Source organism: Eurosta solidaginis, chromosome 1, assembly GCF_040869045.1.
Source record: "Eurosta solidaginis isolate ZX-2024a chromosome 1, ASM4086904v1, whole genome shotgun sequence".
Taxonomy (NCBI): Eukaryota; Metazoa; Arthropoda; class Insecta; order Diptera; family Tephritidae; genus Eurosta; species Eurosta solidaginis.
Window position 1 is genome coordinate 330,662,162 of NC_090319.1, and position 14,735 is coordinate 330,676,896.

Sequence of the window (14,735 nt, forward strand, 5' to 3'; positions counted from 1 at the left end):
ATAGAGTGATTTCACCCCTTAATCTGTCCACGCCTATCTTCTCTGGTCGGGCCATCGAACAAATTATTTGATTGCTTGGTATTGATCCATTTGGACATCGTTTCACCAATACATTAATCCTCCAGTTGATTATAATCGGCTCACCATAGATCCATCCACCACTTGTTTAACTTCGGCTCACCATCCATCAGTCCCGCGATTGTTTGACATCGGCTCACCATGCACAACCAGACTGGTATTTTGGTGCATCCAGCAACCAATTTATCGCGCGCCCGCTTTACCGCCCTATTTGGCATTTTCCATCCCCCATCATCGCCCCATCATCTCGTATAGTTACTACTCTCCGACTATAGACTCTATTATCTCTCTTGATTCTGCTTCCGAACTGCATCGTTACTTACTTTCTGACAACACTCACCCTATAACTCTCTAAGAAGCCTGTTACTGACATGAGTCATCTTGCAATGCTAGAATGGCACAATGACACGACGACCTAATAATTATAAAAATTTTAAAACTCACCTGCATAACATTTATTATTATATGGATAATAACCAGAGCGACATACACAAGTATTGTGCGAGCAAATCGAATGCGGAAGTCCAGCACAAATTTTACCATTCTCTGTGCACGAGCTGCCATCTGTGTAAGAAAAATATATCGGACAGATGGATTAGGGAGGAAATTTCAAAATTATTATGAATTGTATATCAAATAGACGGCCGAGGGAAAGATCATACAATACGCTTGGTTCTTTTAAAGCGGTATACCGTTCTTGAGGTTTGCCTAAACAAGAAAGGAAGGCTAAGTTCGGGTGTAACCGAACATTACATACTAAGCTGAGAGCTTTGGAGACAAAATAAGGGGAAATCACAATGTAGGAAAATGAACCTAGGGTAACCCTGGAATGTGTTTGTATGACGATACCCATGAAAGGTGGTAATGATTATTTTAAAAGGGAGTGGGCCTTAGTTCTATAAGGCAACGCCTTTTCGAGATATCGCCATAAAGGTGGACCAGGGGTGACACTAGAATGTGTTTGTACGACATGGGTATCAAATTAAAGGTATTAATGGGGGTTTTGAAAGGGAGTTGCCCTCAGTTGTATATGTGGAGGCATTTTCGAGATATCGGCCAAAATGTGGACCAGGGTGACCCAGAACATCATCTGTCGGGTACCGCTAATTTATTTATATATGTAAAACCACGAACAGTATTCCTGCCATGACACCAAGGGCTTTTGATTTCGCCCACCCATTTGACAAAGTTTTTTCTAAAGTTATATTTTGCGTCAATAAACCAATCCAATTACTATGTTTCATCCCTTTTATGGCACTTTTTTCATTTTTCGTAATTTTCGATATCGAAAAAGTGGGCGTGGTCATAGTCGGATTTCGCCCATTTTCATTACCAAGATAAAGTGAATTCAGATAAGTACGTGAACTAAGTTTAGTAAAGATATATCGATTTTTGCTCAAGTTATCGTGTTAACGGCCGAACGAAATGACAGATGGTCGACTGTGTATATAAACTGGGCGTGGCTTCAACCTATTTCGCCCATTTTCACAGAAAACAGTTATAGTCGTAGAGGCTATGCCCATACTAAATTTCACAAGGATTGGTAAATTTTTGTTCGACTTATGGCATTAAAAGTATTTTATACAAATTAAATGAAAAAGGGCGGAGCCACGCCCATTTTGAAATTTTCTTTTATTTTTGTATTTTGTAGCACCATTCATTACTAGAGTTGAATGTTGACATAATTTACTTATATAATGTAGAGATATTCAATTTTTTGTTAAAATTTGACTTTAAAAATTTTTATTTTAAAAGTGGGCGTGTGCGTCATCCGATTTTGCTAATTTTTATTTATGCATATAGTAATAGGAGTAACGTTCCTGCCGAAAAAAAAGTGGGCGTAGTTATAGTCCGATTTCGTTCATTTTAAATAGCGATCTGAGATGAGTGCCCAGGAACTTACATACCAAATTTCTTTAAGATACCTCAAAATTTACTCAAGTTATCATGTTTACGGACGGACGGACGGACATGGCTAAATGAATTTCTTTTTTCGCCCAGATCATTTTCATATATAGAAGTCTATATCAATCTCTATTAGTTTATGCCGTTACGGGGTACCGCTCTGCTCAGCTGAGTACAAAGAGGCTGATTCTTAACCGTTGCCTGAGATAGGTTAACAAGGCCAGTCGGTGAGGACAACTCACAGACTGAACGAGTTCGTTGTGTTGATGTATGAGATACATAGGTCTTTATTTAATCATATCCTGAGACTGGGCATTTTTGAACCAAGGATGGTTTGATCTTATTTTCAGCCGTCGAAATTGAATCACTACAACATACATCTCTTATCGTCCAAATCATCATCCGTATTCGATAGTGTTGAAAAACTCTTTCCATCATCATCAAAACGGAATGCATTCCGAAGTTGTCTATAGCGTGAGAAATTTCGTCGACTGCCTGAACTCGATATGGTAGCTGTGCCAACATTTTTCACCAAACGTTTCAAAGGTTTCAATTCAAATGAATCAATACTTGTTTGTACGGCTATTTCACGAGATTTGTTTTTACCACCAGCACCACCACCACTACTACGTTCCTCTTCTTCGTTATCCAAATCGTCCGTTAAATCACTACGTCCATTTACTAATGCTAATGTATCTTTACTAGTCTCACTGGTTGATGTGGATTTGGAAAGCTGTGATGTATAAACAAAATTTGGAGATTTCTCATTGCCAATATCTGATTTTGTGTGCGTATTTGTTGGTGTTGTCGTGTCTGCAGTTGTCGTTTCTGGTTCATTTGATGCTGCTTTTGGCGATTCCGATACTTCGACACATCTCAAACTATTGCACTGCACATTTGGTCCTATGTTTTCGCAATCCGTATGCACGACGCAGGCATCACCAATTTCTATCCAAAAAAAAAAAAGAAGTGAAAAGAAGAACGAAGGAAAATTGTTAGAACATTGACAAAGCACAGTCTTCATAGACGTAAATATGTATGTTACTCACTCATTGATTTAAGACGACAAATGTTTCCACTCCTTTGATAATATCCATCAGCGCATTTGCAAACATTATCTTGGCAAGTAACGGAAACACGATCATAACCAAATATGCAATCCGAACTCTGAAAATTAGAAAAACATATAAGTATATTTTTACGAGGACTGACACTCAGCTATCAGTTTCCCCTCCGAACCCTTTCCGAGACTAGCTCTTCTATCTTTCCTTTACTGTGTACTGTTATGGTCGGGAAGACATCACTCGACACTTCCTTCACAGTGGAAACGTTATTCCGATTGGCGTTTGTTGAAAAGGTGGTCACGAGGATGAAGTGGTCGATTATTTACTCTATCTGGGCGCTTCGTACAACTACCAAACTGGCACTGAACGCAATGCGGACATAAGACTTCAATGCGTGGCATAAAAGCTAGTGATTCTGGAGCAGTACCCTGACAGGCTTTGACTTTGTACTTAGCGCAAGAAACCACTGTGCATCGACTGCCGCCTTTGATGCTAAATTCACCTCTGATGTTGCCCCAATAAATAATTGGGGTGGGACTAATATGTAGCGAAAGACTAGTGAACTTGTTCACAGATCGACGGAAGGTTGGTATTCTGTCAAAAGGTCGATGTCAACCTGAAAATTAGGTTGCCCGTTCAACGCAGCGTTTTCCAAGCGGAGGTTGCAGCTATTAAGGGGAAGGTAGATGAAATTCCACAAATTTAGCAGCTTGGAAATTTAAAATAACCTTCGATAGCCAAGCGAATGTTAAGCGACGCCACGATGAGGTAGAGGGCTGTTAGGAAGTAGTGCACCTCACACGTAATGGGATCGAAGTACTTTTCTATAAGAATTAACTGGGTTCCAGAGTTTGAGGATATCCCTGGCTTTTCTCACACTCATCTCTTAGCCTGGGCAGGCACTTGTGAACTGCACGTGGCTGCCAGCAGAGATACAGTGTGTTGGGTATACTCTCCATAAAGGAGAAAAACAAAATGCTGAGTAAATATTTTCTATTATATTTTAACGAATTTTGGGAAATCCTTGTTATTATACACCTTCTACAAACGTTAAAATCGCTAAATTGTCGAATAAATAACTCCAATATTCAGTGATGCAAAATGGTCTTTTTAAGACTACTTTCAGATTACTTCACAATAACACTTATACTTCACAACTAATTGCGTGTTTAAATCAAACTGATTAGTCATGCCTCAGCGTGCGCTGCTTTTGTACTCTTGGTTTCCTCGTTCATCCATTTCTCCTAAGGTCTAGTAATTTCGTGAACTTCATGCTTGGTTACCAGCCATATACATGTATATTTGTAGTTTGTAGCCATATCCGTGTGTATATGTGAGTACTACTTCGGCTGATTATGGCACGCGTTTGTGAGTATCTCTCCTCTGCCTTGTATGCATGTGTGAACATGATGCTTTATTTGTTTACGTACATACGAGTGGCTGCTTAGTGTCAGCTTAGTGATGCTAGTATCGCTTAGTGATGCTAATATTCGTGACAATATATTCAAAAAAATTGGATTAAACTCCGCAAGAACTATGAAGAAATAAAGCACAAAAGAATTCAGCCATTAGAGCCAAATGAGCTTAAAATATATCTTATCCTTATCGACGAGGATTCGGCAAAGTCTTATGCCGATAAATGCTCACTGAGCCCCGTTCTAGGAGTCCAATTCCAGAAACTTTCAGTTGAGTAAAGTAGACTTCCCAGGAATACACGCCACACTCTGCCACACCATTCATCTGTATACTGGATAGGTAAAAGTCTAACTTATCCAGGATCAACCCCGACATACCAAATGTATGACTTGCATGTAATGTGCCTCCGCAAGATACCAATTTCAATGTGGAACGTACACCTCGAACAGCCATGTCTGTTTGGCCAACCCCATTGAAAGTGCAGGTTTCCTTACACTTCCGCCACAAAAAGAAGAAGTAGAAAAAGAGGAAAGGTCGTCTAAGATTTTGAAGTTCTTTCCTTCAAATGATCGGCGGATCTGTTAGGGTTTACTAAAGTAAAACTAAAAAAAACATGCTTAGCGCGATGTTCCTCCCAAGAGGCCGAAAAACTTATGGGGACGAACCTAAATGTTTTATGTCGACTCCAAATGGTAACTGCAACGCTGGTGAATTTTCACTGAGAAGCTTTATATGTTAGAAATACCTTCAGGGTGTTTTTCCAAACCACTGCGGAGGGGCGACTTCGCTTAGAAAAGCTGGTTTCTAATTGATTTTTATATTTTGATGTCACTTTGCCCGCGAGTGGAAATTACCACTCAAACTTACCTAACCCAAGTGACAATATCTCTTTCTCATTCCTTCTGATATCTTGCTTTCCACCATTCCCACTTCTTTTACCTTTTGGTTTCATTTCTATTCCCTTGCATTACCATAATATTTTCTTTTCTTCTCGTTTGCCTATTTTTTTATCCTCCATTTTTCGTTTACCTTCCATTCTCCCTAACCCTCTCTTCTGCCGGTTTCCTTTACCTACATTTTTTACTTTTTCCCTTTTAACTCCATTTCACTCTCTCCCAACTTTTCCCGTCACCCTAAATTATTCTATAAATTGTCTTTTTTTATCTCCCCATCTCTTTCTTTTCTTTTTCTTCATCTCTCTTTCTGTATACATATATATATCATCTCCTCTGCTTTACAGTCATACTCACCGTTTCACAGGAACTATCCAAACCATTTAACAATCTACAACGACCACCAGCGTATGTGTATCCATCGGCGCAATCGCAGACCCCGGATTTACATTTGGCTCCTGATGGCATAAGATTACATTGAACTGAGTCCTCGCATTGGTCACCAAACAGTGACGTCTTCAGACATGTTGTCAAATCAGATGTTATAACAGTATCAAAACTATCGCATTCACAAGTCGATGTCTCTGTGGAGCAAAATGAGGTCGTGGCCGTACAGTCAGTGTTCGTTTCACATGGCCAAATTAATGCATCGGTTACTGCTTAGGATGAAAAAAGTAAAATATTATTACAGTTGTATGCATGTTATTACTTAATACAAATCTATGAGTATGCAGGTAGGTGTTTTATGAAGCCCCAGAATTTAGATTGACGCAAAAGGTACACCATGAATTTGCTCTGAGGAGTAGGTATGGGATGGTCTGTTAGCAAAATTATTGATGAGTAAATATGTTGTTGTAGTAGTGCTTCGCACCATCCAATGTTTGCGACCACTCACAAATTGTCATCAATATCCTCTAAAGGGAGTCCGAAGAAACTTACTCTTTAAACAGGGTTCGGCCAAAGAGATAATGGTGTTAGAGGCGTTGGTTCTACATTGTAATTGAAAAGATGGTTGGTGTCATATGGGGAAACATAAAAACGGGGCATGCATTGTGTGTATTTATCCTATTATAGTATCCAGATCGAAGTTGAGCTAGAGTGTCAAGCGTCTCCCTGGGGACTTTGAGAATGGGGCTCAGCGGCAATTTCTGGCATAGCAGTCCGACCTTTTTGTGGATGTCTTTTATGGCGTTTTCATGATCATTTTCTTCAAACGGCTAAGTTCTTAAGTGCAACATTTCTTCAAAGTGCTTACGAACCAGACTTCCTAAGGTTCCTAGGAGGCGGGGTCTCTTCAATCGGATGTCGGCTGGGATGCCCAGGTTTCTGGGTATTCAGCAGAAACTGTTTGTTCAGCCTTTCATTTCTCTCCTTTCTGTGTAGATGATTTTCTGGAGATATAAGAATACAAACCGTGGTAGTTCTAAGCGCGGTATTTTCGCAGGCCTGCAATTTCCTCCAGTGTGTTTCTTTTAGACTATTCGCCATTATTGGGGACGCGGCTGACTAATTGCTTTATAAGTAGATATGAGCTATGGACTTTGAGTATAATTGCGGCTGAATGTTCGCAAAAATATAGATCTTGATCGATACCCAACATTTTTAGGTATAGGATAGTCATTAAATGATATGTAAACATCTTTGTTCACTGTATGGGGGAATACCGAATGTAAGCGTAAGGTGTAAGGTGTAAGCACAGTCTTTGTACGTCTTTGTAAGTGGTATCCCCTATATAAGGGAATTATGAAGAATGTATCCAAATGTAGGCGTATTGTGTGGTATTCGTGTACTGAAAGGAGTATTACAGAGAAAGAATGTGCGCGTAAGTGTTGTCACTACGCTGTAGCGTTATGTGGGAAAATGTAAGTGGTAGAGTTGATGTGAGCACAATCACACAGCAACTCTAGACAACACGGCATCTGCATATAAATGCAATTCTCTGAGCATATACACAATTCTCATGCATGCAAGTTCTCGAAAAGATGTATACACTGCTATTTTGTCGGAAATAAAGAGTCAGAGATATAATGGCAAACATGAGCAAATGCTTTTTTTTACTTACTGATACACAAAGTGTTTACAAAAACAAAGCATGTGGTTCAGGTTTAACTTGAAATTTGTTTTTTGTTAAGGTTTTGTTAGTTGTAACATCTTTGCTCATTTAGGCACAAGATCTCCTATTCGCCGTATTTGGTATGCTTCAATACATTTTACACGGATACAACTAAAATCTTAAAGTTTTACACATATATGACACTATTGTGAATTGCCCAATTATTTCGTTAGATGTATATGAAAATAAAGAAAAGAAAAATAATAACAAGTAAGGAAGGCTAAGTTCGGGTGTGACCGAACATTACATACTCAGTTGAGAGCTATGGAGACAAAATAAGGAAAATCACCATGTAGGAAAATGAACCTAGGGTAACCCTGGAATGTGGTTGTATGACATGTGTATCAAATGGAAGCTATTAAAGAGTATTTTAAGAGAGAGTAGGCCATAGATCTATGGATGGACGCCATTTAGGGATGTCGCCATAAAGGTGAACCAGGGGCGACTCTAGAATGTGTTTGTACGAAATGGGAATCAAATGAAAGATGTTACTGAGCATTTTAAGAGGGAGTGGGCATTAGGTCTATAGGTGGACGCCTTTTCGAGATGTCGCCATTAGGGTGGGACAGGGGTGACTCTAGAATGTTTGTACGATATGGGTATCAAACGAAAGGTGTTACTGAGCATTTTAAAAGGGAGTGGGCATTAGGTCTATAGGTGGACGCCTTTTCGAAATATCGCCATTAGGGTGGGCCAGGGGTGACTCTAGAATGTGTTTGTACGATATGGGTATCAAATGAAAGGTGTTAATGAGTATTTTCAAAGGGAGTGATCCTTAGTTCTATAGGTGGAAGGAAGCCTTTTCGAGATATCACCATAAAGGTGGACCAAGGGTGACTCTAGAATGTTTGTACGATATGGGTAAATAACGAAAGGTGTTACTGAGCATTTTAAGAGGGAGTGGGCATTAGGTCTATAGGTGGACGCGTTTTCGAGATATCGCCATTAGGGTGGGCCAGGGGTGACTCTAGAATGTGTTTGTACGATATGGATATCAAATTAAAGGTATTAATGAGGGTTTTAAAAGCGAGTGGCCCTTAGATGTATATGTGAAGGCGTTTTCGCGATATCGACCAAAATGTGGACAAGGTGATCCAGAAAATCATCTGCCGGGTACTGCCAATTTATTTATATATGCAACACCACTAACAGTATTCCTGCCAAGATTCCAAACGCTGTTGATTTCGCCTTGTAGAACTTTTTCATTTTCTTCTACTTAATATGGTAGGTGTCACACCCATTTTACAAAGTTTTTTCCAAAGTTATATTTTGCGTCAATAAACCAATCCAATTACCATGTTTCATCCCTTTTTTCGTATTTGGTATAGAATTATGGCATTTTTTTCATTTTTCGTAATTTTCGATATCGATAAAGTGGGCGTGGTTATGGTCGGATTTCGGCCATTTTTAACACCAAGATAAAGTGAGTTCAGATAAGTGCGTGGACTAAGTTTAGTAAAGATATATCGGTTTTTGCTCAAGTTATTGTGTTAACGGCCGGGAGGAAGGCCAGACGGTGGACTGTGTATAAAAACTGGGCGTGTCTTCCACCGATTTCACCCATTTTCACAGAAAACAGTTACCGTCATAGAGTCTATGCCTCTACCAAATTTAAGAAGGATTGGTAAATTTTTGTTCGACATATGGCATTAAAAGTATTCTAGACAAACTAAATGAAAATGGGCGGAGCCACGCACATTTTGAAATTTTCTTTTATTTTTGTATTTTGTTGCATCGTATCATTACTGGAGTTGAATTCTGACTTAATATACTTATATACAGTAAAGATATTAAATTTTTTGTTAAATTTGAATTTTTAAAAAAAATTTTTTAAAAAGTGGGCGTGTTCTTCATCCAATTTTGCTAATTTTTATTTAGCACATATATAGTAATAGTAGTAACGTTCCTGCCAAATTTCATCATGATATCTTCAACGACTGCCAAATTACAGCTTGCAAAACTTTTAAATTACCTTCTTATAAAAGTGGGCGGTGCCACACCCATTGTCCAAAATCTTACTAATTTTCTATTCTGCGTCATAACATCAACCCATCTACCAAATTTCATCGCTTTATCCGCCTTTGGCAATGAATTATCGCATTTTTTCGGTTTTTCGAAATTTTCGATATCGAAAAAATGGGCGTGGTTTAGTCCGATATCGTTCATTTTAAATAGCGACCTGAGATGAGTGCCCAGGAATCTACATACCAAATTTCATCAAGGTACCTCAAAATTTACTCAAGTTATCGTGTTAACGGACGGACGGAAGGACGGACGGACATGGCTCAATCAAATTTTTTTTCGATCCTGATTATTTTGATATATGGAAGTCTATATCTATCTCGATTCCTTTATATATGTACAACCAACCGTTATCCAATCAAACTTAATATACTCTGTGAGCTCTGCTCAACTGAGTATAATAACAAAATAAAATAAAATAATAATAAATTCATTATAGATAAAATGAAATGAAATAAAAAATAAAATAAAACAAAATTAAATTAACTAAATTAAAATAAAATGAAATATTATAAAATAAAATAAGATAAAATTTAATTTAATTTAATTAAGTCAAATTAAATTAATTAATTTAATTAAATAAAATTTAATTTAATTTAATTTAATAAAGTAAAATTTAATTTGATTAAATAAAATAAAATAAAATTCAACAAAATAAAATAAAGTAACATAAAATAAACTAAAATAAAAGAAAATGAAGTAAAATAAAATAAAATAAATTAAATTAAAATAAAATAAACAAAAAAAAATAAAATAAAACAAATTAAAATAAAATAAAATTAAATTTAATTTAGTGAAAATAAATTAATTAATTTAATTAAATAATATTTAATTTAATTTAATAAAATAAAATTTAATTAGATTAAATAAAATACAATTAAATTAAAATAAATTAAATAAAATAAAATAAAATAAAGTAAAACAAAATAAATTGAATTAAAATAAAATAAAATAATTTTAATAATCTTAAACGATCTCTAGGCCACACATTAAATAAAATACACACACATATTGTATATATTTAGTGATATATTTAGGTCGATATTTCGATTTCAATTTAAAATCATCTTCAGGACTGAAAAATGTTGTTATAATCTTAATAAATAAACACATAAAACCAAATTGCGCGGAAATCCTCGTTTTTAGTCTGGATTTGGTGGTCCCAATATATACCTTAGGGCAAGGTACCTGGGATCCGTCACCGTTGCATTTAATTTTGTATATAACATCGGATTTATCGTATTTCCCGATCTTACTCTTCGTGTTGCTATAAATTTTTGCTAAGTGTTGTGATATTTGAAGGCAATTTGAAAATTTTCCCTGTCGTATAGATTTGAATATTTGAATCTGTTAGATAGGCCATGTACGAAAATTGCCGATTTATATATCCTTTCGTGCGTAATTGTTCTGTTTTTACTCAGTTCGAAACGATCACGTTTGTACCGATTAATTAGGTGAGTGGGAAATTCATTATTTTCTAGGATATTTCTAATTATTTCTTTATTTTTCGCGTGGTACATCTCATCACTGATTGAGAGGACTCTTCTTATAAAATTTCTTGCCGTGTTAACTATTGTTGCTTTGTCATGTTTGGAATAAAAATTCAATAATCTCCCGGAGTCTGTGGGTTTTTTATACCAATCAAATGTAAGGATGTTACCTTTTCTTGCAACGAGTGTGTCCAAAAATGGTAACTGTCATCACTCTCAACTTCTACTGTAAATTTTATGGACTTGTAGGCATTTAGTTAGCATTGCCTCTATTGCGTCAGTTCGCCCAATAGCAAAATTATCGTCTACATATTTACTGAGAAGGCGCGGTTTATGGGATGATTTTTCTTCAAATTTGCATAGTAATTCTTCCATTTCAGTCCTGAAGATGATTTCAAATTGAAATCGAAATATCGACCTAAATATATCACTAAATATATACAACAAGTGTGTGTATTTTATTTAATGTGTGGCCTAGAGCTCGTTTAAGATTATTAAAATTATTTCAATTCAAAGGCCGAAAAAGCAACAAAAACAATATCAATTATAAAATAAAATAAAATAAATTACGTAATAGACATAGGTGTTCCAAATACATACAACCTACTGGAGTGCTATGCGGAGAAGCTCAGAAAATATCAAAGTCTGGCACACGAAATTAAGGAGATGTGGAAACTGCACAAAGTTGACATAATTCCCATTATAATATCCTCAACAGGAGATATCCCAAATATATAAATTTAAAAACCTGATACATATGTAGTTATTTATAGAAAATCTTACCAATAGCTGTATAACCAAACCAATGTAACTAGTTAATAGAATTAAATAGCACTAAGTATCTTGTTCTTTATAACCGATATTTAATGTAAACCCTCAAAGGAGAAAATTTTAAGTAAATAAATTAAATTAAATAAAATAAAATAAATTAAAATAAAATAAAGTAAACTAAAATAAAATAAAATAAAATAAAATATAATAAATTAAATTAAATTTAAAAAAATTAAAGAAAATAAAATAAAATAAAATAAAGTAAACTAAAATAAAATTGAATAAAGTGAAATAAAATAAAATAAACTAAAGTAAACTAAAATAAAATAAAATTAAATTAAATCGAATTAAATAAAACTAGTTATACTAAGTTAAATTAAACAGATTAAAAAAATCTAAAAAAATAAGAGAATGTAAAATAAAATAAAATAAATAACATAAAATTTAATTTAGAAAAATTAAACAAAGTAAAAGAGTATTTAATTAAATTAAATCATTTCTTCCTTGAATTTAAAATTCGAAGCAAAATTTCTGGAAATTTTGGATCTGAATGATTAATTCAGCATATTATAGCGTTGTTGGTTACAATGCACTATATTTTCATTTCGTTTTATATTTAGTGGTAATGGAAAATTATGCCCACAACTTTTTATTCCCAGCTGTACTTGTACACAGGTTATTATAACTTCGATTGGATAACGGTTGGTTGTACAGGTATAAAGGAATCGAGATAGATATAGACTTCCATATTTCAAACTCATCAGTATCGAAAAAAAATTTGATTAAGCCATGTCCGTCCATCCGTTCGTCTCTCTGTCTGCCTGTCAGTTAATATTATAGCTTAATAAAGAATATACTGGTATTGAAAATGGGCGAAATCGGAAGATAACTATGCCCACTTTTTCGATATCGAAAATCTAGAAAAATGTAAAAAATGATGTAATTCAAAAACGAATAACGCTAAGCTAATGAAATTTGGTAGGTGGTTTAGTTTTATGACGCAAAGCATAAATTCCAAAATTATTTTTTCAATATGCGTGTGGCACCACCCACATTTAGCAGAATAAAATTTGGAAGTTAAACAAGCCGTAAATCAAAAGCCGTTAAAGATACTATATTGGACTGAGCGAAGTTAATCAAAATCGATTAAAGACCACGCCCACTTTTCCCAAAGGTCTAAACTTCACAAAGTTTGCAATAACTCTATGGTATTTATCTACATTTGACTAATATTCTAACTCAGTAGTGATACGGCTGAGCTAAGAACAAAAATTAAACAAATTTTGAAAGTGGGCGTGACTAACCCCTTTTTTGTTGCTCTTTCCAAAATACTTTTAATGTCATAAGTCGAAAAAGATCTCCCAATCCGAATGAAATTTGGCATAAACATTTTTTTTTTATAGCTACAACTGTTTGCACTGAAAATAAGCGAAATCGCCTGAAAGCCTTTTGCATAGTAAAAATATTAGTAAAAAAAAAACAGCCCTTAACGGTCAATGACGATTTTTAGTAAAATAAATCTTATATTTTTGTGTCTTTTGTTCTGTTATATCTTTATTTTAAAATAAACAGGTTTTGTAGTGAAAATCCCCATAGAGGAAATGCGGTAATTGTGGTATAGGTGGCTAATGGGGTACAGAGGGAAATCTCACGTTCCAATTAATTTTTGAAGATTCCACCTTCTACAATTGGTGTGGAATTAAAAAAATGTATGTGACATCTGGTAGCACCTCATTGCAAAACACGCTGCCTTTTAAGGCCCGAACACATAAGAATAACCTATTTGACGATCCCTACACAAACACATGCAGTCAACTCATCTGTCAGCGCACGATGCTGCAGTTGACTGCATGTGTTTGTATGGAGATCTTCAAATAGGTTATTCTTATGTGTTCGGGCCTTTAGTTCAGCAAAACATCTGACCGTGAATGGTTGACTTTTTTTGTGGTCTTCTATTGTATATATTTTTTCATGAATAAAGTGTGCTTTTTTTCTCTGCAAAATCAATTTGTCATAGAGTAAGTATTACCTTTGTTAAAAAAGTGTTATTATCAGCAAATAGTGTGAGTGATATTATCTGTTCATTTGTTAAAGTGCGACTAATCGGATTTTATATACCACATTACCCTCCAAAAATATAGTGGGATTTTCCGAAGAAGTAACTTCATTCAAGAACTTCATTGCTATAACTTTTATGTAGATGCCGAAAAAAGGACAAGTGGAATCATTCTGACATGACCGCTGCAATTAAGGTCGTACGTGAGGGAAGCTTCGGGATTTTGTCGGCATCTAAAATATATAAATATATAAAATATAAAATATTCAACGCTAGACAGAGCGTTCATGAGCCCACTCAAGACTTATTACAGTAATGAATTAAAGCATTTTATGAGGGAAAATAGACGAAAAGTTAATCAATTCGATTTAGTTGGTCTCTTTTCCAAAGCGTATTATAAGGTTCAGGCTGGCCAGGTTGCAGTTAACGGTTTCAGGTGTTCATTCGATCAAAATATCTTTACTGATGCAGACTTTATTGCTGAAAATGATATGTATAAGCACGTAGCTCCGAAAACTCTGAAGTTTCCGAGCAAAATAATGCAACTTGAGAGATTGGACGTACTCTTATTTTCACATCTAATACAAATCGAGTGACTTATCCATAACCTGTGGCATCAACCAGTAAAGAAGTAGTTTCACAATGGAAGATTTTACCATTGTCAAAGATTAGAAAGCCAGTTGCAATCGGAGGAGAAAGATAGTGAAAAGCGACAGTATTAACAGAATCACCATATAAAAATCAGTTGGAAGAAAGCATTCGGAAGATCCGGGAAAAAGCGAAGCCAAAAATTAAAAAAGGAAAGGAACCTTCAAAAAATCAGCAGCGAAAACCTCCGAAAAACAAAGCAGAGAAAGCTAGCAAGGTTGAATATGAAGATTTAACAATTGAAGTAAGCGTCGTCTACGCAGAATCTAACTAAGGGGA

The 14,735-nt window shown here is 35.4% G+C and overlaps 1 protein-coding gene across 13 annotated transcripts in view; it reads right to left on the reverse strand.

The window, feature by feature from the left end:
* LOC137237856 (prion-like-(Q/N-rich) domain-bearing protein 25) overlaps positions 1-14,735 on the reverse strand; it is a 60,812-nt gene that overhangs the window by 17,152 nt on the left and 28,925 nt on the right. For 9 of the 13 annotated variants that reach the window (XM_067762153.1, XM_067762152.1, XM_067762151.1 and 6 more), the window contains 4 exons: positions 5,714-6,015; positions 3,033-3,150; positions 2,362-2,931; positions 523-642 (listed from right to left, as the gene is read on the reverse strand). In XM_067762153.1, the coding sequence (XP_067618254.1) occupies positions 523-642; positions 2,362-2,931; positions 3,033-3,150; positions 5,714-5,824 (919 nt within the window). In that variant the 5' untranslated portion in view covers positions 5,825-6,015. The remainder of the gene's footprint in view (positions 1-522; positions 643-2,361; positions 2,932-3,032; positions 3,151-5,713; positions 6,016-14,735) is intronic. The other 4 variants (XM_067762155.1, XM_067762150.1, XM_067762158.1 and 1 more) reach the window with 1 other exon arrangement.